Genomic DNA, 26,077 nt, shown 5'->3' on the forward strand with positions numbered 1-26,077 from the left:
ATAATCACTGTTCTATTTTTGTTCTAATATCTGAATGGAGTTTTGTGATGACCTACTAGGTTGAACAATTAAAAATTACAGATATAAATATTAATAACTGAGGAACTAAACAAATTGCAGCACTTACCTAGTTAGAAGTAATACAATTGGAATACAAGATCAGCCAAGTGAGCTCAGGATATTATCTGAGTGAGATAGAATCTGGATCCCAAAAATTATGGTATCTTGTTAGTCCCTGGTATGCAAGATCAACTCCAGAATAAATACAGTACATGATCTATTGAGCAGCATTTATAATGATGGACCTCAAAGTCAGACAGAGCCTTTAACTCTTCAAATTTATGCCCCCTGACATTATGCCAACAGCTTGTTTAAAGATCTGTCACTATGTGGGCAGGGGCCCACTGCGTGGATCCTTTCCAGGCAATTGGCTGAAGGACCCATGGATACTGGCCCTGCCCACATGGTGCTGGGTTTTTCAATTAGGGATGTATGAGTATTTTGTTTCAGTTTGCAAAAATGCCCTGTTCACAAGTCCAAACACCAATGGGAACAGGGGCGCATGTTTTCAAAATGTTCGTAAATTCCTGAACTTGCATTCACAAAATGTGCATTTTAAAAAATACACACATTAAGAAATGCGCAACTTTAAAAATGCACAACTTTAAAAATTTAAAGGGTGAATTTTTAAAAGTGTGCATTTTTAAAAAATGCACACTTTAAAAAAATCACATTTTCACACTTTAATCAATGGCTCATTGAAAAATTAGCATTTTTCCCATTCAAACTGAAAAAAACAGGTTGCAAACAAGAATGGGACCAAGCCAAACTGAGGTGTGAAGTAAAGTTCAGATAATTTCAGCAAGCTCGAGTTTTCCTAATTCTTCCATTCCTACTTTCAATGCTATGGCAGTGGTGTGGAGTAAACTGACAGGTAAGCAACTCCCACACTCATGATGCCACACTGAAGGCACCTGACAGACAATGCTGGGATCATTTTTTCCCTAATGTATGCCTTAATACAACAGCCCCAATCCAAGTACATACAGTAATATCCATGCAGCTTAAGACAGGAGCAGCCAAGAAGGTGAAACTGGAAGCATTCACTTGGGCTTTTAAGCTACTCAGAGTTTCTTGTTAAATCTAAATTTGGGGCAACTCTGGTTAGTTTAAACTCTGGTTTGTTCAAACAAGCCAGGATCTAACTGTCCACCAACTAGAGTCTGCTTTGTTATTCATTAAAGTTCCACAAGACCCTGTTGTTTTTGCTGCAGCAGATTAACATGGCTACCAGTCAAGAAATGGTTACAAAAATTCAGCAACACCACAGGCTGTCATGTTTATAGTGTTGGTGGTGTGATGGATCCTGCCTAGAAACTAAGCAAGGGAAAAATTGACTAGCTGAGCCTTAGGTCACTGTCAGCATTACAATTTGATCATTCTATGATCACACAGCTTCTGCTAACCTATGCCTATTCAGCAAAAGTATCAAGTTGATTGAAGAGTGCTTTCATTATCCCCCTTGTGAACTATGGGAAATATCTGGAGTCCTGCAAAGGTGGAGAAATCACTGGTACCGCATAATTTTCTTTATCTTATCTCAAGATAAAGCTTGGGCACTTTTGCCCCTTTTGAGCAAAAAGCTTTGAGAACATTCAGCCAACTTGTATCAGCAAGATTTCATTCAAAACCCGTAAGTGTAACTACATAACTGTTGCTATTTCATTGGGCAGTAATTGCTCACAGACCTTGGAATGGTAGAATCTAAGGTTCTCTCTCTGCCTTAAAGTAGCCAGTGGCCATCGAGGACTCTATATGCTATCACAGATTGTAACATGAAACTAGCTAAGCTGGGTCAGCTAATTTCAAAGAGAAACAACGACTAACGGTGCAATCCTATGCGTGTTTAGACAGAGAATACTCCTACAACTCCCAGCATGTACCAGCCAGCCATGATGGCTGGGGCATGCTGGGACTTGTAGGACTTTTTTCTATCTAAACATGCATAGGATTGCACCTTAACTTTAATATTGGGGGGGCGGGCAGCTAAAATAGCTGATCAGCAGATTGTATTGGCTTTAGGGATTTATTTGTTTTTTATTTATAAAACATATTAACTTCTTCTCGATTTAAAGAATGCCCAAAGCGATGTACAGTAAAAAAAAATTAAAATCAAACCACAGATCTATTAAAAAGAGATAGCATGTAACCCTAGCAAAATCCACTTAAAAACAAGCTCAAGCTGTCTATACTTGGCAAGAGCACAAGGAAGGCAGGGCAGTTCCTTTGGATGCCATTTATAACTTAGCTATGTTCCAGATCTGAAACACTCCACAGAAAATGGCACGGAACGATGCTGAATTACAGGACAGCTTAAAGACTGTTGTCAAAAAGTTCTGTAAGAACCTTAAAATGTACGAAGATCAAGATGCTGGATCAGACCAAGGGTCCATCTAGTTCTAGTCCAGCATTCTGTCTATACAATGGCCAACCAGCTGCCTGTGGGAAACCCACAAGTAGGACATGAGTGCAGTAGCACCCTCCCATTCGTGTTCCCCAGCAACTGGTATATGGAGGCTTACTGCCTCTGATAGTGGAGGTAGCATATAGCTTTCATGACTGGTAGCAATGGATAGCCCTGTCCTCCATGAATTTGTGCTCTATGTGGGCACCCAATCAGATGCAGTAGGTATGGATGTGCCTTTTGTTACAGCAAGTATGCTTTGTTCTGTGGAGGTCAACAGTTATGCGAACTATTGGAGACAATCATGGCATGCAGACAGAAGCAGAGAAGGAGCAAGGTGGGTATTAGAGGTGATTTGATACTTGCACCCAGCTACACTGGCAGGCCCTCGGCTGGTTTATACATTACACCAGCAGTGCTGAACCTCTTTCAGCCCGAGGGCCAAATTCAATTTCAGATAAGCTCTTCAAGGCTACATTCCAGGGGTGGGTGGGGCTGAAAAATGCCAGCATCTTTTAGCTGAAATCTCTTATTGCAAGTAACTAACCCTTTTAGAATGGGAGAAAAAACTGCCCCAAAGCTGGGAAATCACCAAATGGTGGTGGGGGCAATGGAGGTGGGGCCGGTGGGGGGCACTGCTGTCTAGGGAACCCCAGAGGGCCAGATTGGGACCCCGGGTGGACTCAATTTGGCCTGATGTTCTGTGCCTCCACATTACACAATTCCTGCCATGAAGGTGGTCACAGCCAAATTGCAAACAATCTCTGCCTTAAGGAGCTTCAGTCCAACTTCAGTCCAATTACAGAACAACTCTGGAATCAACTATAGTGGAGGCCAAAATAGAAAAGAAATCTACCTGCCCAGATCCCACCACTCAGTACAACTAAGCCAGCAACAATACAACATAAGCTCTCCAAGAATGAACACTTGCTCACACGACTGGAAGACCTGGTGAAATACCAGCCTGAGCAATTACTAGCCATTGTGTAATGCCCCACTGAATACAAGCAAAGATGGTGGAGAAACTTACCCTAGAAATGCCAACAATTTGTTCATCCGGGAGCAAACTGATGCGCACAAAGCAGGATTCAAAGTTGACATCTTCCTTCTCCATGAGATCTTTCCCCTGCAGCAGTGTGACATGCAAGGTGTTGGAGTTCACATTGTACTCCATGTTGACTTCCACTTGTCCCACCGTGAACTCTTGGCCAAAGTTATTCCCAATGGAGGAGATGGAACTCAGCGAGTCAGTGGAGACAGATTTTTTCAGGGGCCCATAGGGAGCCAACTCAAGCTCTTTGTTCATCAGCTCTAGAGTGCCTAACTCATTAATATTTTCGAAAGTGTCATCCATTTTCAAACTTGGCTTGCGCACAGGAGATATCCTTTCTCCTGCCTTTCGGAAGTTGCTCGCAGCTCTCTACAGACGGTAAGAGAGAATAGAAAGCCAGTCAGAGCTCATGATTCACTTCAACTTCAAAATATTTACCACTGTGGGTTTGCTTATTTATTTACAACATTTATATCCCACCTTTATGGCAAAAATGGTGGTCAAGGCGGCTAACAGTAATAAAATACAGATTAAAACAGCATCTTAATTAAAACATAACATAAAAATAAATGCATTAAAAACACAGCAATAAAAGAAATAGACAGCAACCAACCAGTTAAACCCACCCTCCGAAGCTTTTGCAGGCCCCAATTTATAATTATCAATGGGCACAATGAAAACATTCAGAGCAAAGCTGATCGAAATATGCCACATTTCAGGGGGCGGGGGGCCATTTTCTCAATGAAAGGCGAAATTGAAGGCAATTAAAACCACAGTCAAAAAGTGAGATCTTGCAGATGTGTGCTACTAAAACAGGAACACTTGATGCCAAGAAGTGTGCCAATTCAAACATTAGTTCAAGCTACTCAGAAGTAGGGTTGTTAGAGAATTCCACCATGGACTCTAAAGAATCCGGCCCCTCGGAGTCCGTGGCAGAACGGACCATGCACCTCCGTCACCCCATGAAGTTGCCCCGGAATGGATCCTACCTGCCACTGGCCAGTCTGGTCCGTCCGCTGCCGTCCTGCGAAAGAAAATGGCATCCGACATAGCAGATGCCATTTGCACCCCTGTTCTTTGCAGTAATAGGCTACGTAAATCTTTATGTAGCCTATCACGGCAAAGAGCAGGGACACAAAAAGCATCTGCTACGCCACTTGTGTCCCTGCTCTTAGCCATGATAGGCTACATAAAGATTTACATAGCCTATCACGGCAAAGAGCAGGGACGCAAATGGCGTCCGCTATGCCAGATGCCATTTGCGTCCCAGCAGCCGGAAGTCCGCCAGCGGCCAGAGTCGGCTGGCAGCTCCGCAGACTTGCCGTGGAGCAGAGCTGGCCAGTGAGGATTCCCCCCCCCCGCGGACCCCCCGCGGACTCCAGGTAAGGGGGTTTTGTACATCCCTACAAGTTGCTACAAATATTTTCTGAATGGTAACAGGTCTGTTGACATTTGAAAGTTGTCCACAATAGCAATAATCCTGATCCAGTGGTGGTGTGAAACAACTCGAGGCAATTCTTGTAGTCAGATTTTTTTTAAAGATGTCATAATTGTAATTCAACTCATCTTTTTGTGAATGCATGTGTCTCTACTTTTTAAAGGTAGCTCCACAGGAACGCTGAATACCAAGCTCAACAAAGTACAATAAATGTACTCCTGAGCTTTCACAGGCAAGAAGCACTTGGTAGTCATTAAAATTACAAAATTATGCATTCTGTGGAGAATGTGAATAGGAAGACATTTTTCTCCCTCTCTCACAGTACTAGAACCCAGAGTCATCCCATGGAGCTGATTGGTGGGAGATTCAGGACAGATAAAAGGAAGTACTTCCGTCACACAGCACATAGTTTAATTATGAAATTCGGTACCATGAGACGTAGTGATGGCCACCAATTTGGACAGCTTTAAAAGGGGGTTAGACAAATTCATGGAGGGTAAGGCCATCAACGGCTACTAGTCTTGATGGCTGTATGCCCTCTCCAGTATCAGAGGCAGTAGGCCTATCTACACCAGTTGCTGGGGAACATGGGCAGGAGGATAGTGTTGCACTTGTGTCCTGCTTGTGGGTTTCCTGTGGGCAGCTGGTTGGCCACTGTGCAAACAGAATGTTGGACTAGATGGACCCTTGGTCTGATTCAGCAGAACTCTTTTGTTCTTATGTTCAGGTGTCACAAGACTGCTGTTTCTCCTGCAATAATTAGCTTAATACAGCAACTGTTCCATAATGGAGTATCTTTTCATCCATTTTAAAAATTGTAAATGTATGTGTACACTCTTTTATTAGCATTTTCAGGTAACCCTCATTTCTTTCCAACTTAAAATTTGCATACCTGTTTTATTCCTTCCATTACTTTGTTGTATACAAGATTCAGTTAATGGTCATTCCATATGTGGACTGCACATAATCCCATCATTATTTTGGGGAAAGCTATATATGATTCATGAACAGTCTGCCAAAAATAATTCCTGAATTTAAGTTGTACCTAGGACTGCAGGAAGGAAAATCAGGTATAAATAAAGGGAAAAGATGTCTTCAGAATACCTGTCTGCACCAAAAACCACCTGAGTGCAACACTTTTTCTAGCATGGCGTCTCAAATGTGGTCTCCATGCGCACCAATGTGCCCACTGACACCTCTCTTGGTGCCCACCAGGCTCTTTGCCCCTCCTGATTTTCATTTTCATGTTTGAGCAGCCATGCCTACCATGGCAGCCATTTTGTGAATGGGCAAGCCCCCTCATGGCAGCCATTTTGTGAACGGGCAAGCCCCCCATGGCAGCCATTTTGTGAATGGGCAAGCCCCCCATAGCAGCCATTTTGTGAATGGGCAAGCCCCTCATGGCAGCCATTTTGTGAACGGGCAAGCCCCCCATGGCAGCCATTTTGTGAATGGGCAAGCCCCCCATGGCAGCCATTTTGTGAACGGGCAAGCCCCCCATGGCAGCCATTTTGTGAATGGGCAAGCCCCCCATAGCAGCCATTTTGTGAACGAGCAAGCCCCTCATGGCAGCCATTTTGTGAACGGGCAAGCCCCCCATGGCAGCCATTTTGTGAATGGGCAAGCCCCCCATGGCAGCCATTTTGTGAGAATACCAACTCTCTCAGCATTCCAAAGGTGCCTACTGACCCAAAAAGCTTAGGAACCCGTGAATGAAACTGTGCAGAGCCAGTACCATGAGCCACATATTCTCAGGAAGCTGCCTTATACGGAGCCAGCCAATTAATCCATTTAGAGCAGTACACTGACTGGTAGTAGCTCTCCAGGGTTTCCCAGTCCTATCTGGAGATGCCGGGGATCAAACCTGGGACCTTCAGCATGCAAAGCAGCTGCTCTGCCACTGAGCTATGACCCTTCCTAGTGTTTATTAATTATGAAATTTGATTCAAAGACCGCTGAAATCATCAAAAAGGATGCAATAATCTTCAACACACTTTTAATCAGTGACACTAATAAGAACTGCTGTCAAACCCATACACACAGACCCCTGCGCACACACACTCATAGGTGATCTAGACTGTTTCTAACAAGGCGACTAGAATTATGGCTTTGAGCCATTAAGCCTTCACCCTCTGCAGGAATATATTAACTCTGACAGAGAATCAATAACCCAATTTATGCAGCCTCGAGTTTTCCTGTGTTTGCCCATGTTAATAGCCCTATTGAAGGCTTTAGAACTGCATCCAATTCCTATTCCCCCACAACTGTTCTCCTGTCAGTGTTCTCTGCCTACCTGTGGAAGGGCTATTCAGATAAAAACATGTCAGGTATTCCTATTTATGAGGCAAATGGACAGTGAGAGAGAGAGAGAGAGAGAGAGAGAAATCCCCAAAGCTATATTAACTCAGCAGCAAGTGCAGTCTGTAGCATTCTCCTATATCCATACCCAGAGTACTTACGCAACCCAGCCATGTGGGACAAATGACCCTCATTGTTTAAAGTGACTATTTTCCAATGAACTCCCTCTCCAAGAGAGCTTTACAGGTCCTATCTGTTTTGACTGGATTTTACAAATATCTAAGACAGCAGGGTCCAGTTTAATGACTGGACAAACAAGCCAAATCAGAATGACCAGAATCAAGACTCTGATAGCAGGCAAGTCTAATTCTGATCCCTCTCCCCCCTACCCCCCTGCCCCAGCATTACCATTTCACTGAGTGTATCATACATCAATGAGTGTATGATTCATGCCTCTATTTGTCCCCAAAATTCACTCTGAGCAGGAACTCTCAATGCTGTTATTTTTTTACATCCGGCATATCCTCCATAAGGACTGATGACATTAGCAATCAGTGAGTGTCTTTATGAAGATACACCCAACAGAAATACACCTACACCCATCAACTCATATAACAGAAACTAGGCACAGATGTGGCACGGCCAACTCATGCTTTTATTGCAAACTGCCTATGGAAGTGTCAGTTTTCATGGTGTTATGTGTTTGGACAGGAGAGGGTTATCGGGGCCAGAAGTGAAGGACTGGTTAAAAATGGTGAAGCCTGCTGGCCAAGTCTCAATATACCAAGCTTCCCCAATCCTTTGCCCTCCAGATGTGTCATCCTGCAAGTCTCACCATCCCCAGCCAGCATGGTTACTGGCTGGGGATAATGGGAGGCATGCTGCAACACATCTGGGGGGCATCTGGTTGGGGAAGGCTGACCCATACCTTCCTTTTGTTTGGCCAATAGATGCTCTCTCAATAGCTAGGTAATAGGAAGATCCTAGATTGTTCTGTTCTGAATTAGGGCGTTCCTTTCTCCCACCCAATCCATCGCAGCCAATATAATCTAGGCCTGTGTGTCTATAAAAAAGGAACAAAACAATAGATTTGGAAGGGATGCAGAGAGGGAGAGAGAGAGAGAGCACAGGAGCTGGTTCACACATAACGTGAAGCCTCTGTGGGTGAATTTCCACGTGGGGCTTTTCGTTGTGGCAGCCACTGCCATTTTAAATATGTGGAGCACACCATAGCTTCTTGTTAGGTGCTAACCTGGTGAGGGTGGGTTGTTGGGATGGTTGACAAGCCCATGGATTCTGGGTGATTTGTCAATCACCCCAACAACCCACCCTTGCTCCATTTGCACATAACAAGAAGCTACGGCACCACCCTGCTGCACCCGAATATTCAAAATGGCAGTGGCTGCTGCAACAAGAAGCCCCATGGGGAAATTCACCCATGGTGACTTCTCATTACGTGTGAACCAGGCCAGACAAAAGAAGCTAGATTTGAGTTCTAAAAGACACCTTCTGGGGTACCTGCAGTCCCTCTCCCTGGGGACTGCGAAGCACCGTGGATAGCAAAGCACCTTGAATAGCTCTCTGAGAAGCACCTTGGATAGCTCCTTTAGAGTTCTGACTGGTTCTGACTTGAAACAAAGAGCAGATTCCCTGCCCCACTGATATCAGAGCCACCAGCTTCCACTGGGATAGGTGTGTTTTAAGCTGTGCTCCTCCAGCTATGCTCAACGTGTATACTTGTAAATAAACTGAAATGAGACAGAAACACCTTCAGTTATCTCTCCTTCCAAAGAAAATCAAATCTGGCTAAACACTGCTCATCTGGAACATCCCACCACTTGGGGAAGTGTGGCATGTGTAACAGCGAGGCTGTTCACACAACATGCTAACCCACACTCACTGATTGAGTGTTTTGAGCCACGGGTTATTTGCTGAACCGTGGGTTAACATGTTGTCTGAAAGCAGCCAAGGTGGCTTGTTAACCATGCACTGTGGTTGTTAACCACCCTGAACAACCCAACAAAAAACCATGGGTCAACGTGGTTTGTTTGAGAAAATAAGCCACACTGCAGGGTTAACAAGCCATTCCAACTGCATTCAGACAACACGATAACCCTTGGTTCAACAAACAACACATGGTCCAAAACAACATGTTGTGTGAACAGCCCCAATATGAACCTCCCCTCCTAGATCTTCCAGGGAAGCCCTGCTCAGTGTACCACCAACTCTGGAGGCTACACCGGCAGTTACAAATCAGGGCCCTTTCCTGTTATGGACCTTTCTCCCTTGGGAGGCCAGTTTGGGTCAACGTTGAGCCTCCTTCTAAAAGATTGTGAAGACGTTCCTCTTTTTAAAGGTGTTTGGAATGGCACGGTGTTATTTTTAAAATGTACGCTTTGATAGCTTTTTAGAGTAGCTCGTTGTGTTTCATTGGTTTTTTGACACTGATGTCACTTCTCTGTAACATGCCTTGGGTCTATGGTTAAGGAGTTACTAACTGCGTACAACAGTGGATGTGACTTTCCAACCCACCCGTTAGAATGCAGGTACTGCCAAATTTAATTAAAGCCGGATGAGTGGGTGGGTGAGATTTGAAGCATATCTGAGGCAGGCAATTGCTGAGCCCTTCCACTGTCCATGTTTTCCCCTTAAAAACCTATTCTGCACCCCCACTCCACCCCCACCCCCACACACAGCCATTTCTCCTCTGGCAGAATTACTTTGGGTCTTGGGGCTCCATCCATGGGAAATCAGCAGAAGGAGCAGGTTTGGCAAGGAAAAGCGGCAGTGGGCAGGGGACGAGTTCAGCAACCCCATTCGGCTCACCCCTTTGGTGCTTTAAATTAACACACGCACACTTCATAGGAATCTGGTAGTATGCCACATGGGTCTATTGCTCTACATCTAATTAGCCCTTATTAAGTGTTAAGTAAAAACAACAAATATACCTGCAGTGTTTCTCTGCTTCATAATTATGGCAAAAAGTTTTTAAAAATCTTGATACTTGAATTCAAATAAAAAAACAAATTCAGAATCTTTAGCCCAGAGAGGGAGGAGGACTAGAAATCTTGATTTGCTACTGTCTCCTTAGGAGATAAAACTAACTGTATTCACCACAGAAAAAACATTGGGGGTGTAATGCCTTAGGTGCGATCCCACTGATTGCGCCCTCGATGATCGGAAACCCCCAAACTTGGAAGCATCTAGTCATCCATTGCAAGGCAGGAGGAGTAGCAGAGGCTATCTAGCCTTCCAGATGTTTTGGACTACAGCTCCCATAAATCCTTAACCATTAGCCATGATGGCAAGGGCTTATGAGATTTGTAGTCTAAAACATCCAGAGGGCACCAAGTTGGCTATCTCTGACCTACTGTAACTAATCTTTATATAGAACTAAAATAACTCCATATTCTTCCCATTTACCCCTGCCTCTATTTCCCTGCCCTGCTGTCTCCCTTGTGTTGATTTATATAGACTGTAAGCCCATTGAGACAGGGATCTGTCCACTCATGCTTTTAACAACAGCAATAGCAACAACAACAACATTTCCCTATATGCTCTAAGGGCGCAATCCTATGCACGTTTAGACAGAAAAGAAGTCCTGCAACTCCCAGCATCCCTCCAGTCAGCAATTGAGGGATTTCTTTTTTGTCTGAACATGCATAGCATTGTACCCTGACTGTCTTAACCAGGAATACAGAGGCTGAACTCAAGAGGGAGCTCTTGTTCACATTTTGATATTGTAGGCAGTAGGCACACAGAGGAGATGGATAGGTAGATGTGGTAACTGATGGATTTCTCAACAGTATCACAATCAACTGCTCTTTACCTTTTGCTTGATCTGAGAATACGTGGTCCCATACTTTTGTTCTAGGTATCTGTAGTCATAGTTTGGGAATGGAGACGGTGCAGGATAGCTGCCAGATTTCCAGAGCTTCCACAGGTTTACTCCAGCTATTCCCAGCAGAGCCAGTGCACCAGCAATATAGATACCAATTTCCCATGCAGGTGGATTTTTTATGACTGAAAGAAAACAGAGTTCTTGTGAGAGAAGCCAAGACCCACCACAGTGTATTTAAATGTTACAGCAACAGTCTATGACTATCAAACTAATTGGACTCTGTGTTGTATTTCCCTTGATAGATTAGTGATGTTGGGATGAGGGTGAGAGTGAGAGTGAGATTCCTAGGACAGGTCATCTTTAATTCCTCCCCACCCACTCCGCCATTGTAAACAGCATTTTTTTCTTTCAAAATGCAAGAAAATGATTTGAATCTACAACAACATTCATCACATCTTTATTTACAAAACTGAACTGTTGGACAGTCAAATATTTATGAAGAAATGTGGTCATTTAACATAAATGGATCTTTGCCACTGAAATAACAAATCTCTTGGTTAGTTCACTGAAGTGACTTCTCAAATGTAGGAAAATGACAGTATTTTGTTCTTATTATCTTTGTATCTCTTCTTTTGATATGTAAAAGCTTTTGTTAAATAATTTCACATTATTCAGTTCCTGTTCAATATTTGTATTGCTCTATGAATACTACCATCAGCTGTTCCTAAGGAATCATCTCCTCCTTTCAGCTTGGATGTCCCTGGCTTTTAAAACTGATCTATTTTTTTCTCTAACTGATATTAAAATGTGTTTCTTCCTTGGAGGAGGGGGGAATTATCTTTGGTATTCTGACTCTTCGTTTTTCAAATATTCTGTTTTCATATTTATCCAAGCAGCCTGTTCACCAGACTGGGACTGCAATCATCTTTTCAACAGAGATACATGGCCAAGATTTCAGCTTCATGCTATGGATTTCATACTGGCACAGAAAATTGCTTCCACTTAATTACGATAAATGTGAGCATCTCATGAGCAAGCAAAAAAACAGTGGTCTGCGAGAGGCTAGCAATAAGAGATTTCGGTGAACCAAAATACCACAAGTTATTTGGCTATCATATAGCCAAGTCTCTTCTTGTGTCCAGATATTCTCAGGACAGCTTCCCAGGTTACTTTCTAGAAGACCTCGAGGCCCATAAACATGCATTGCGCACTAACCATTTCCCAACGGAGATATTCATTTGAAAAGCCCTAGACCCCGGTTGGGAGAAGATGCTTCTTTTCTAGGAAGCTGATGGGTCAGTGGTCTAACTCAAAGGAGGGCAGGCTCATGGATTCATATGTTCTCCCTGCTCATCTCCTTGCCACAGACCTTACTACACCGTTCACTCCGTGAGCTCCTGGTATATTTGACTGACTGACTGACTGACTGAATTTCTATCCTGCCCTTCCTGACAAAGAGCCCAGGATGGCTAATGACCTTCATAAACCCAACACCACACACAAACACTATTAAAACCATTATTCTAAAAGTTTGAACATATAATAAAATACAATAAAACCATCAGCCAAAGTAGAAAGATGAACAGGTAAGAACATGCTTATACCCCCAAAGACTGCACAAACAAATGCATTGTCGACTGGTGCCTAAATGACAACTGCATGGGGGACAGCCAGATCCCCACTGGGAAAGAGTTCCACGGCCAGGGCCTTGCCACCGAAAAGGCCCTGCCACACTTGGTAGCCTGCCCACCCCCTGGCCGCACTCATCAAGGACAAAGTCTCCTCAGCCAATCTTAAGATCCAGGCTGGTCGGTACTGGGGAAGGTGGTCCTTCAAGTACTTGGCCCCTTTGCCATTTAAGGTTTTGTACACTAGTACTAACACCTTGATTTGGGCCCAGTAGTTCACCCATAGCCACTGAAGAGTTTTCAAAACTGGTGTGATATGCTCATATATCTCTGCCCTAAAGCACATGGCATATATACCACTGAACTACTCACAGATCTCCATCATCTCATCTAGTTTGGCCCTTAGAACTTAGAATGAATTGATAGCTAGAAAAATGCAGGATAGAAGGTGAAGTCCACACATGACATTTTCTGATACAGCCCTCCATGTCTGCCTGGATACCCTCCCGTCTCTTAGGGCTACGACAGCTGCATCCTCACCTATGGTTACTGTGTCCAGAAAATGCCTGCCTAAACAGAGGGCACATAATGGGATGCTTTCTCTAGCAAGGAGAATTTCATCTGTATTAACACCCTCAAATAACGTCCTAACCCAGGTTGCTCAGCATTCAACATACTCACCACTGAGTCGGTGTTCAGCAATGTTACTGTCCATGGTGATTATCCTGGGTGACAGCAGTTGCCTAGAAGAAGATCAGAACAAGAGACTGAGGAAACTGGGGTGATTGTTTTGGGACAATGCAGGACCCACACAGACTGTCCCTAAGGAACACAGGAGCAGTCCCACTTCTAGGGTCACTCAAGACCACACTCTTTACCCTGGAACTCATCATGAATCAAAACATATCCTCCTTACTTCTGTCCCCCCGCCATCACTAACATAAAAGAGGAATGCCATTCTTCACTGTGCTGCACTTTTCCAAGATTGTGAAAGAAGCCCTTTGTACACGTCAACTGTCTTGTTTGTGGGAAGCCTGGTCCTCAAACGATGCTTAGGCTACAGCCGTGCAAACAGAGGCTTTTGCTCCTGCAGCTAATACAGCATCCTCTCTCCTGGTGAGGTGGAGCAGCGCCCTGCCCCAGTCCTATTACCTGTTGCTCATTGCTATGTGGTGCTAGCACACTGCTCCAATGGCCCTAACATTATATGAGGGGTCAGCAGCAGCCCTGCTTCTGCCGTCACCGAAGAGGCCCCTTGTGTAGCAAACTCACAGGAAGAGAAAAACCTCCATGTGTGCTTTTTAGTTGATTGTTTTTAATGTGGGTACCAAGTTCCTTTCGTGGATGGAGCTGGGGACATGGCTCTGATCATCCCCAGTTTGTTTGCGGGGGGTGGAGCGAGGTGAAGTAGCTGCCACACAGTCGAGTTCCCAGTGGCAATTGTGCCAGACAGACAGCACATTAATTAGGCCTTGGAGTTTGCACTATAAAACACTTTCAATAACCAATAGTGACCCGATAAGCTGGTAGACAAAACAAGTTTAAAATCCCAGCCACTGTGCTGGGAACTTATGTGAGACAAGAGTCTTTGTCTTTGGCGCTGCCTGAGTCCTCAGTACACAGCATTTTGTGGAAATGCTTTATTAAAACCTGCTTCTCAGGTAGGTCATCCAGGATTAGAAGTCACTGATTTCTGGAACCTTGCAACAGGGCTGCAGTATAACCTGCCAATGGCAGAGCTCTGATTTATCTTTCATTCTTGAAGGCTCTTTCTTTGTTTGCTGGGGAAGAATTACTACCTTGTTCCATTTCAAGTTCAAGTGATGAATCGGTGAAGATTTGCCTGAGACTTCCTGCTTGGCTTCTGTCCTTTCAAGTAGTTAGTGACCCCCAGTGTTTTGCATTAAGGATCTCCATCAAGATTTGTCATCACAACTTTTAGTGGCAAGCTGCAGTTTCTGATCTATGGGGCCAGGATGCCCTAAAGCCTCTTCTATCTCAGCAACTTTGGGTAAAGAGATTGGGTTGGATCCAGCAGAAGCTGCCTGCAGATGGAAGAGCTCCTTCTGTCAGCAAGAGGCTTTTGGTCTAGGAAAGTTTGCCCACCAGCTGAGTGGGTGAGAAGGCAACCTTCACTGATTCCCCTTCCCTCTGCAGTCCCCTATGTTCTCCAAAAATCTGTCCAGGAGGACTGGAGAACCCTCCAGAACAGTGGAGAAGGTGGTGCCAGGAGATGCAGAAGGAAGGGAGAATCTGCGAAGATCACCTCCCCAACCCCTTTCTGCCAGCAGGAGTGTTCTGAGCAGAACTCCACTTGGGGGTGCTCCAGCCAGTGGAATAAAAACTCTGGATCCAACCTTCTGCAGTTCTTGCATCACAACCGCAAATGCTCGTGGAAACCTTGTTAACTTTTCTACATCTCAAGCCCCTCTCCACACATCTGTAATGCTAAAGGGAGCATCAACGGTTGACATGTTAAAAATGTGATGGCTTCTGTGGTTAAAAACAAATACACACAAAAAACATGCATGTTTCATGGCAGTTTTTTAAAAAACAAAATAATTTTCAATACTACAGCACACAAATGTACAATGTCATTAACCTCTGCAAGAATATTGGGTACTTTTGACAGGGCCAAAAACAGAAGGGATGGTGATTGCTGAACACAATCATGAAGATAGGCTGCTTCTTATTTCCAAGAAATAAACTTGAAAGACATTTCAGGGAAATGTTTGAAGTACAATGGCACAGTCTTGCTAAAGTTAAGCACCATTAAGTCTGAAGGACTTACACACATGCTCAACTCTCTCCCACTGATGCTTAACCAATGCTTAACCCACTCCCACTGGGAAAGATTGAAGGCAAAAGGAGAAGGGGACGGCAGGGGGTGAGATGGCTAGATAGCATCACCGATGCAATGAATATGAACTTGAGCACACTCCGGGAGAGAGCGGAGGACAGGAAGGCCTGGCGTGCTATGGTCCATGGGGTCACGAAGAGTCGGACACGACTGAACGACTGAACAACAACAACAAACCCACTCCCACAATGCGACTTAAAGTTGCTTAACTTTGGCTGTATTACTCCCTATGTTCCATATAGCTGAAAGTGAACTTTTCTGCTATATTGTTCGTGAAATCACCAGTTTCCCACCAGCTAAATCCTACAGGAGGGATGAATGAAGATACTGAACAACACCTCCAAAGCACACTTTACAGTTTCCTTAGTCTCCAAACCTGACCCGCAAAGCAAACTATGGTTTTCTGGGTCTAATTCTGCGGAAAGCCTCCTAGGATGTGTCATGGGGACTTCCATGGAGCATATTAAATCTCTTAGCATCAGATGAATTAAACAGAAAGTATCAGATTCCTGCCCTGACGGGACACACAAACGCACATGGCATGAGGAGGCAGTGGAAGACATCAGAGTAGCAGGCGGGGCTGGATTTCCAGGACTTCGGACAGCTCGGCATGAGCAACTTCCCCAACAAGGCCTGGAACTCAGCTGAAATCTTATATCCAGTTTAGGCCAGTCAGATTATCCTTTCAGGCTCTGCCCCCTTCCTGAAGAGGGAAGAACCTTAAAAGGATAGTCTTAGGAACACAGGAAGCTGCCTTGTACTGAGTCAGACCGCTGGTGCATCTAGCCCAGTATTGTCGACACTGACTGGCAGTGGATCTTGAGGGTTTCAGGCAGGATTCTTGCCTTGCTCTACCTGGAGAAGCCACGGATCGAACCTGGGACCGTCTGCATGCAAAGCATGTGCTCCATCACATTGAGCTATGGCCCTCTGGCATGCAACCTCGCACTCTGCCACTCGTTTCCCTCCTACCTGGTGCACTGCCTGCAGTGGTGAGAGGAGACTAGAGAGCCTGAGACCCCTGGTACAGAAGGCCCCTCAGGGGAACCTGAGAAGCCAGTGTGGTGTAGTGCAGCGGTCCCCAACCTTTTTGGGACCAGGGACTGGTCCGTGGAAGACAATTTTTCCACAGAGCGGGGTGGGACCAGGCCGCAGTGGGGGTGTGGGAACCCCCCTTACCTTGGGTCCGTGGGGGGGGGCGATCCGTCCCTCCCCCCCCCCCCCGGGATCCTCGTTGGCCCTGGACTCGCCACGGAGCTGCCGGCCAGCTGTGGCTGGGGTCAGACTTCCAGCCGCTGGGACGCAAATGGCATCCGCATAGCAGACGCCATTTACGTCCCTGTTCTTTGCAGTAATAGGCTATTACTGCAAAGAACAGAGCAGGAGCTGGCTGGCAGCTCCGCAGACTCACCGCGGAGCGGAGCCGGCCAGGGCCAGCGAGGATTCCGGGGCGGGGGGGAGGGACAGATCACCTCCCCCCCACGGACCCAAGGTAAGTGGGGGTTCCCACACCCCTACTGCGGCCCGGTCTCTAACAGGCCACAGTCCGGTACCGGTCCGTGGCCCGGGGTTGGGGACCCCTGGTGTAGTGGATAGGTGGACGGGGACTGGGAAGACATAGCCTGAAGTCCCCACTCAGTCATGAAGCTCACTGGGTGACTTTCAGCTAACCTACCTCACAGGGTTGTTGTGAGGATAAAATGGAGAGGAGGAGGATCATGTATGCCACCTTAGGCTCCTTCAAGGAAAAGCTGGGATATAAACATAACAAATAAATAAATAATAACAAGTCTGGCTCACGAGGTGCTGTCTCAGGGGTCCCAGTTCAACAGGCTCCCAGATACAGGATTGGGTTTGGTTCCTGAGCATGGGTTTAGTCCAGCACATCCATAGTTTGCCCTGTTAGGCCTCCTGATCTCTCTGGCTCCTCCACCTCTGGGTCAGAGTCCCAGCTGCTGCTTGAGGTTGGAGTCATGCCACCAAATTGTGGAGCCAAAACAAACAACAGCAGCTTGAATACTTCATGTACAATCCCTGGTTTTACTTTACACACACTGGCTTTTACATAATTAAGGGCACAATCCTATGCATGTTTAGACAGAAAAAAGTCCTACAACTCCCAGCATTTCCCCGGGCAGCATGGCTAGCTGGGGAATGCTGGGAATTGTAGGACTTTTCTTTCTGTCTAAACATGTATAGGATTGCACCCTAAGGGTAGTATCCAACAGTGTCATTCTACAAACGCAAATAGTGCTAGCAGAGCTCCACTGAGTCTTTCCATTTCACAACCGGGTGCACAACTGGGTGTGCGAGCATAATGCACTACAGGTTGCACAATGGATTGCACAACCATAATGCACAACACTTGCGCAACTGCACTTGAGCAAACCTAATTTTACTTGGGTTCCCCTCTTAGGCACAGTTTGGAACCTAGTTTCTGCTAGCAGAACACCATTTATGCTAGCAGAATGACACAGCTGGATACTACCTAATAAATGTTATATTACATTAAACATGGGGATTGTAGTATGAATGACACTTTGCGGGAAATTGGTGATGTGTCCTTGCCCAAGAATTTTTTGAAATATCGCAATGAAAATATGCATAAGCTTATGACTCAGAAAGCACCTATCCATATTTAGAAACCATCATTTCATACTTTTTTGGCCACAAAACATCTTCCTCTCAACATTTTCATAAATTCACATTACATTACACACTGAGATCCTACTAGCAACTAAAGTGGGAAGCATGGTGCTAGCCAAACAGATTACAAATGAGTTGACAAGCAAATACCAATATTGGATACAGATTCAGTACATATCAGGGATTTTCAAAACATAGTGAGAAAGCAGGTACTGTACTAGGGATGTACGGACTGTGTAAAATCTGCTCTGTCTGTGTTTCGCGGATTATCAGGTGCCTTTTGTTCCACTGTCTGCCCACAAACAGATGCAACTTTTTTTTTTCATCATGTGGAAAAATTTGCATGTAAGTATTTACATAATTACCTTAGTACGTAACATTTAGTGTATTGTCCCTCATTCCATTCAACATTTCCATTCAGCAGAAACTTGCGTATTTTTCTATGAATTTATATGCGTAAAGTAAAAAAATCATCTGAATGTCCATGGACTCCACGCAGCCTGAGGGTGCCGCTCCACAGCGGATTCCGCAGGTCGGATTCTTAGAAATTCAAGCTCATTTTAGTCCATCTCAAATTTCTCCAGCATCCCTATACTGTACCTATCACACCAGATACAGAGGGGAGGCATGCTCTTTGTATTGTTTTATACAGAGCTGTGTGGATTTATAGATATTTTAATTATATATTTACTTATTGACATCATAGTTATTTGCAATTGTTTCTGTAATGTTTTTTGAATTGTTATATTTATTGCTGTTCATTTACTTACAAAAGTTATAAGCTGCTCTATATCTAGCAAGATTTCTGGGTGGAGAACAATAAAAAGAGGAAAAACCCTCAAAATATCCAATAATTTATTTATTTAATTTTATTTATTTGAAATATTTCTTGGCCACCTTTCAGAGCAGAAGCCCTCCCTCCTTACTAATTTAGTAAATTGTGAATGGCTTTAGGCACAACCACGTGGAAAAGCAGCATACAAATAAACAGATGAGAGGACAATGATGATAAGATACTCTGACTGCTTAGGCTGCAGGATTTTTAGGGCACTAAGTTTTCCCTAAAATGGTAAATAGATTTGGGGGCGGGATTTACATCAGGAAAAAAGAAAATGGGGAAAGGAAAATGGTCCCAATCCGATTTGAGGTTCGTCATGCAGTTTAAATAAATAGACAGACAAGAGATCTGGTCATGGATCTCTGTCTCATCCAATTTGACCCTTTGCAATGTGGCCTTATAGCCCATATTCAAAAGGTCAGCCTTTTGAGGAACAGGACCATATAATGTGCAATGATTGGAAGAAATCTTCATGTTTTCTAAGCTGCTAACATTTTTCCAACTGGTTTTTATGCTTCTAGATTTTGAATGGTAAAATATAAATAAGTACATAGGGAATAAGCACTTTCATTACTTCAGAGCTCTCCTTCTGTATTTTCTTGGCGTATCAACCCTCTCTTCTCTTCCCTTCCCCTCTGCCCATTCGAACATCTGATTTCTTCTCCAGCTGGGATGTTGCTCCCTTTCAACCTCATTCACATTCTACAGCCACCTTACTAAGCCTTTCTCTTTAGCTTGTTATTTCCCCATCACTTGCCTCATTTTCTGTGTACAAATGATTCTGTGTTGGATAATATACGGCCAAATCATTTAGTATGGAGTTGGTCTTATTCAGAGGTCAGTGCAAAATAGATAGATTATGCTGGAGCTACTAAATGGATTCCCTCAACAAAAACTGTTCATTATCACTATGGCCTCGAGGAACATTCTCCCACGGTACATGGACACTGTGCTGCTCTAAACTCTGCTATGTTTAGCTAGGAATTCTGTTTCAAGGCAATACAGAATACTACGGAGTGGGATCCCTGTGAATTTTGCAAGGGGGAGGAATGAACTGTGGGGAAAATCACTCTCCCCACGGACCAATTCCAGAGGAGAAAAAGAGAGCTCAGCCACTCTTTGCCCCCCAAAATGGGAGGGGCAGGCACAGAGATGCATGCCAAAGGGTGCTCTCTGAGCCCGGTTTCACCCTCTTTCCCACTGTAGTTACTTCAGAGGAGGAGGAGGGATTGGGGTTCAAAGGCAGCACAAAAAAAGCATGGTATCTCTGTGCGCTCTCTGTCTCTCTGAAACAGACGCACGCGTACACGTACACAAACGAAGTGGTTACTTTGAAGGGGAAAGGAGGGCTCAGCCTCACTTCACTGAAGCAACCTCTGCAGGGAAGAGATATGTAGCCCCCTTGTGTTGACTGAGCAGCTCACTTTCCTCAGACAACAATACCGTTAACTCCCCATACCTGCTCAGCACTAGTTGCTGTGCATTACTCCCCTCAGCCAAAGTTACTTACCAATGGCAAAGGGAAGAGTGGATGTACCTCCCAGGCTGGAGCCAGTTTGGGAGGGAGGGTAATTTTGACCCCCTCCAATTATTTACTGATAGGAAAGGTGGTCTCTAACCTGCCCAGAGCTCCCCTCTTACCCTGCCTCCCTTCCTGGTTTGAGCTCCCAACATGTCCATAAGCACAGGACCCGAGACGGAAAGAATAATACTGCTTTTTCTGTTTACCAGAAGAATTTGAAAAGATCCTCCCACACAATGCACCAAAACAGGTGGCCTACTGAATATTTAAAATATTTATACCCTGCCTCTCAATGGTAATCTCCAAGCTGGCTTGCAATATAGCAACAGCCAACACTAGGGCGTGTAGGGAGGGGGAGGAGGCTGCCATAACGGTTACTAAAGGCAGACGGTGCTATGGTGGTGGGAAGCAGAGGTTTCTATCCAGAGAAAGGCGAAATTGACATGTATGCACCCTTTCTTCTACTACTCCATCTCCAGGTTCAGTCAACTTGGGGATTTAGGTGCAGTCCCTTCAGGCCTGAAGGTACTGCTCGCAAACACCAGATCACTAATTATATCTGACCTTATCCAACAAGATCATGCTGACCTGGCCTGTATAACCAGGACAACGGTGTAAAACTCTCCCAGTTATGTCCACCAGGATCCCCATTGCAGCCCCAAGTATGAATTGAGCAGCAGGGCAGGATGTAGCAGCCACATCTTTAAGGATAACACCTCCCTGGCCATACTCCATCCAGCAGTCAACAAGGTTTGAGTGTCTGCACGAGAGACAGGATAGGGATATCTGTTAGTGTACTGTCCACTACACTGCCTAACACCCTCCCTGCCTGAGCTGAAGGAGGTGGTCGCAGAGGTGGTATTGAAGACCTCTGTCTTTCGGTCACGGAGAACTTAAGCATATCCTCTAAGGCTCTCTTGTCTGGAGAGGCTCGGGATTTCCTGGCCTCCATGACAACCATGGGCTGGTCTCAAAGTATATCTGGCCTGACTCATGAACATGAGAATGTGTCTTCTGTACTGATTTAGAGGACAATGTCCTGTGGATAGGGGAGCCTGTGACGACTCCGTTTAGAGCAATACGACAATGGAACCAATTACCTAGGGAGGTGGTGGGCTCTCCCACACTGGAGGCGTTCAAGATGAGGTTGGACAGCCATCTGTCAGGGATGCTCTGACTTGGATTCCTGCATTGAGCAGGGGGTTGGACTCGATGGCCCTTCCAACCCTACTATTCTGTGATTCTGTGATATGAACAGAACATTTCCTGATTCAGATGAATCTTGTGGCTGCTTATAACCCCTGCAGAGGTGAAGGACTTACAGGGCAATATCCAACTGGGCCACTGCACTCCTACTGACTGTGTAGCTCCAGTGGGACCTACCACTTGCACAATGGGAAGTTAGTGGTTCATAAAGGAACTCCAGAAATAAGTGGAAACACTCGTTTCCAGATCAAGACATACCAGCGGAGCTTCCTTCCGCCAGACCTGCTGACCTGCCCCATTTCTGCTAATTTCAGGTTGCTTTAACAACCACTGGCTCCCTATTGCACCAGCGGTGGGTCCTGTTGGTGTGGGGACAGTATAAGATACTGCCCATAGTTAAGACTGATGGATCCAGAGGGTTTCCTGAAGTCATGGGGGGACTTCCCTCTAGACTTAGCCAGTGGTCTTGCTGAGGGTCTCAACTCTGGCCAGGATAGAGAGATGACTAGAGCCACTAATATGATCACACCCAACCATCCTTGACCTAATTCCTGAGCCAGGTCAGCTCCCTAGCTTTCCAAAGAACTGCAGGCAATGAAATGACTAGAGTGCAAAAGCTGAAAGACTCATGACAAGCATGACTAAATGCAGGTAAGAAACCATTATACAGCTTACTCTGTGGCAGTGATTCCATCAAAGAAATCCCAGTTCTCCACCACCATTGCATCTGTGGAATGCTGGCCAGGGGATCTTTCTTGTGTTGTGAAGAACCTTTTGCATATCAGCGTGCAGAACTGGTTTATGGAATTAACGAAGGCCCACTGTGACCAATTTGTATAGCATTTTGCAGATAAAATAGCTCACATTCGTTTCAACTTGGACACCACAGTTTTGTCAGAGATGGAGAGCCAGAGCTCCATCTGGTTATGTTGTGCTGGATGTTTCACCTTGTACAACTTGAGGATGTGGACAAGCTGGTTGGAGGACTGAGGCCTATCACCTGCTCTTGAGACCCTCACCTTTCCTGGCCAATAAAATCTGCCAGATCTGGATTAGTTGCATGGACCTTGGAAGTGGTGAATGCTTCCTTGAGGGAAGATAAAGTGCCAGCTGCCTTCAGAACAGCATAGTGGGGCCTCTACTGAAAATATCAGAGCTATAATCCTGCTTAACTACTGCTCAGTATTTAATGTTCCATTTTTGAACAAGGTCCTGGGGAGGGTGGTGGTGTCTCAGTTCCAGGCAGTCTTGGATCATACAGAGCATTTAGACCTGTTGCAATCTGGCTTTCAGCCTGATTGTGGTATGGAAAAGCCTTGGTTGCCCTGGTGCTTATGCTAGGAAATGGACGGTGGGTGTGTGAACTTGACTATCCTAAATCTTTCAGTGGCCTTCAATACCATTAACCATGGTATTCATCTGAATCACCAGGTCCGGGTCTGCTGGAGGGCCTGGTATTAAGCTGGCTCTGCTCTTTCCTAACTGACCATGCTCAGTTAAGAAACTAACTAACTGCCACAAGGTTCTATACTGTCCTCTATGCTTTTTATCATCTACGTGGAGGCCCTGGGGGAAGCCACTCGGAGGCTTGGGCCGAAGGGCGATCAATATGCAGTTGACGTGCAGTTTCACCCCACATTTCCACCTGTTGATTCCTGGGAGGCTATGGAACTCCTCACACAAGTGTCTAGAGGCTGTTTTAGGGTGGATGAGGGTGAACAAGCTCAAATCCAGACTTAATCCAGACAAGATGGAAGTACTGTGGGTAGGAAAGCCAGCAGGCTTGGACAGAGATGTTCAACTGGCTGTAGATGGGGCCGCACTCCCTCTGAAGCACCAAGTTCGCAGTCTGGGGGTCGTCTTAGGGCTATCTGTGGATATGCAGATGGCTGCGTAAGCCAAGAGTGCCTTTTCCCAGCTGAGGCTGGTACAGCAGCTACAACCATATCTGGATGTGGCAGATCTCACTTCATGCTCTGCTTACATCCAGGTTAGACAATTGCAATACACTTTATGTGGGGCTGCTTTTGAAAAAAATGTTCGGAAGCTTCAGCTGGTGCAGAATGCATTAGCCTGGATGCTAGCAGGGGCTAGTCATTCAGATTACGTTACAGCTGTTTTGCACTGGCTGCCTATTCACTTCTGAGCTCAGTTCTAAGAGCTGGAACTAACCCTTAAAGTCCTAAAAAATTCTGGACCAAATTACTTGAAGAACCTCCTGCACTCCTTGGAACCTGTCCCAATATTAAGATCTTTACCAAGGCTCTGCACATATGCCCAAGATTAGCAGGACATAAACTGGTAGGCATAAGGAATAGGACCTTTTCAGCAGTGGCTCCTTATTTGTGGAACTCCCTCCCCGAAGATATACATTTGGCTCCCTCTCTTGTGACCTTTATATGGGCTCCTTTCTGTTTTGGCCTGACTTTAGTTAAGAAGGCCACTGGGTCCCTCTTATTAGTGTTGAGACCTTTGAAAGCGAGATTTGGCTGGCTTTTACATGTATAAATGTTTGTGTGCTACTTTTATTGCATTTTATATTTTTGCTTTAATATTTTTTTATTTTTCAAGTTTGTAAGTTGCTTGGAGGAAGGTTATTTTGAAAAGCAGACTAGGGGCTATTGAAAATAAATAAATAAAAATATATCAAACAAACATAAAAACAAAAGAAGATCCACAATAAAAATAAAAAGCACCAGCATAAATATGGAAACACAGAACCCATTTGGCATTTTATTCATGTTCCCCTTTTCCTAATCTGTTGAAGGTAGATGAGGTCAGCAATTGGTTCAGAGATCCTCTGTGTGTTGTTCTTCTGATTACATCATAAAAGATTATTCCAGCCTAAAATATTATCCCAGGATGCTCTACAAAGCCATCTTCACACAACAGGGACCACAAACCTAGCACAGTCACAAGCGTGCATTGAGATGTCATACCAGCAAACTGAGGTGGAACAGCAAAATGGATGAAACAGAATCCCTAATCGCAGTGGAGTAAAAAACCAACACCACTACAAGATCATCAGTCATGCAGCTTATAGTACATTTTGTTTGTGGACATTAAATCACCAGAATTCTAGGAGGAATAAACAGAAATCAAACTGAAAGAACTGTTGTTGTTCCTACTGCCTAAAGAAAAGTTTAACCCAGTCTTCTCCAACCTAGTGCACTCCAGGGAGCTGAACTGCAACACCCATCATCCCCATCCAACACAGCCAATAGCCATGCTGGCTATGGATGATGGGAGTTATAGTCCAACACATCTGGAGGGCACTAGGTTGGGGAAGACTGTTTTAACCATGCTATTTTCATCGAGTCTAGACTTTGTTCATCATCAAACAGATACTGGGTTGGGTCCAATGGTGGAATTCCATTGATGGAACTGCTTCTGTCAGGGGACAGGGGTGATCCCCCCACCCCAAGCCTCCTGCATGCCCTCAAAATATGCTCCAGAGAACTGGAAAACCCTATGGAACAGATTTGGGGGCAGCACAGGGGGCAGGAGTGAGGGCGAAAGTCCCATTGCATGAGCAAACTTCTGCTACTGCAAGGTTGTATACAACCCACTGTACTATATGAAGCAGTTCACACATTAATAACTTTTCATTATTGACAGCTGAGGGTCACTGAAAAGCACTGTGTGTGATGTGAGGTGAAGAAACATGGAAATTCTGTCAGCGTTGTCTAATCTGTGATAGCTCATTTGCACATGCAAGTCAAATTAATCAGGTGGTGAACATGTATGTGTGAACCAGCCCCATATTAACACTTGACACTGAACTGTTATGGCTAAATAAGACAAACCTTTCTGATTAGATTTTTGGGTTTTTTGTAATTCCTACCTAGGAAATGGGAGGTTCTTAGAGTATCCTACTGCTATTTTTTTTTAATGAACTGGACTGAAGATAAAAACTAAAAAATAAGAGGCATAATCCTAAAGAAGCTACAGAAGAAGTCAAGAGTAGCAAAGAAAGCTGTTGTTTCTGAAGATCAGCAATAGGGAAAATTATTCAACTACAGTGAGATTTGCAATTCTCAACTTGTAAAGATTGAGCCGGGTGAACCCATCTGGCTGGAAAGCTTAGCTGATGAACCTTTGCATACATCTCATCATTCCAGGACTTCTATCTGGGTTGTTTGTAGATTTATGAACAAATATTTCAATCACTGGGCATCAGTGTTTTTAACTGTGTTTTAATGTTTTGCTTGTTATTGTTTTTATCAAGTTTTATTAGTGATTGTAAGCTGCCTTGAGTGCCACTTTTGGTAGAAGGGCAGGGTAC

The 26,077-nt window shown here is 44.8% G+C and overlaps 1 protein-coding gene across 1 annotated transcript in view; it reads right to left on the bottom strand.

Annotated features, from left to right (window-relative positions):
- The window catches only part of SYT12 (synaptotagmin 12), a 90,084-nt gene that overhangs the window by 51,223 nt on the left and 12,784 nt on the right, over positions 1 to 26,077 (bottom strand). Inside the window, exons 2-4 of the mRNA XM_084858272.1 lie at positions 13,402 to 13,463; positions 11,081 to 11,274; positions 3,495 to 3,884 (exon numbers count right to left, since the gene is read on the bottom strand). Coding sequence (XP_084714398.1) covers positions 3,495 to 3,884; positions 11,081 to 11,274; positions 13,402 to 13,435 — 618 coding nt within the window. The 5' untranslated portion in view covers positions 13,436 to 13,463. The remainder of the gene's footprint in view (positions 1 to 3,494; positions 3,885 to 11,080; positions 11,275 to 13,401; positions 13,464 to 26,077) is intronic.

The sequence above is a fragment of the Heloderma suspectum genome, chromosome 1, assembly GCF_057233095.1.
Source record: "Heloderma suspectum isolate Gila_16-S chromosome 1, 16-S_ref, whole genome shotgun sequence".
NCBI classification, from domain to species: Eukaryota; Metazoa; Chordata; class Lepidosauria; order Squamata; family Helodermatidae; genus Heloderma; species Heloderma suspectum.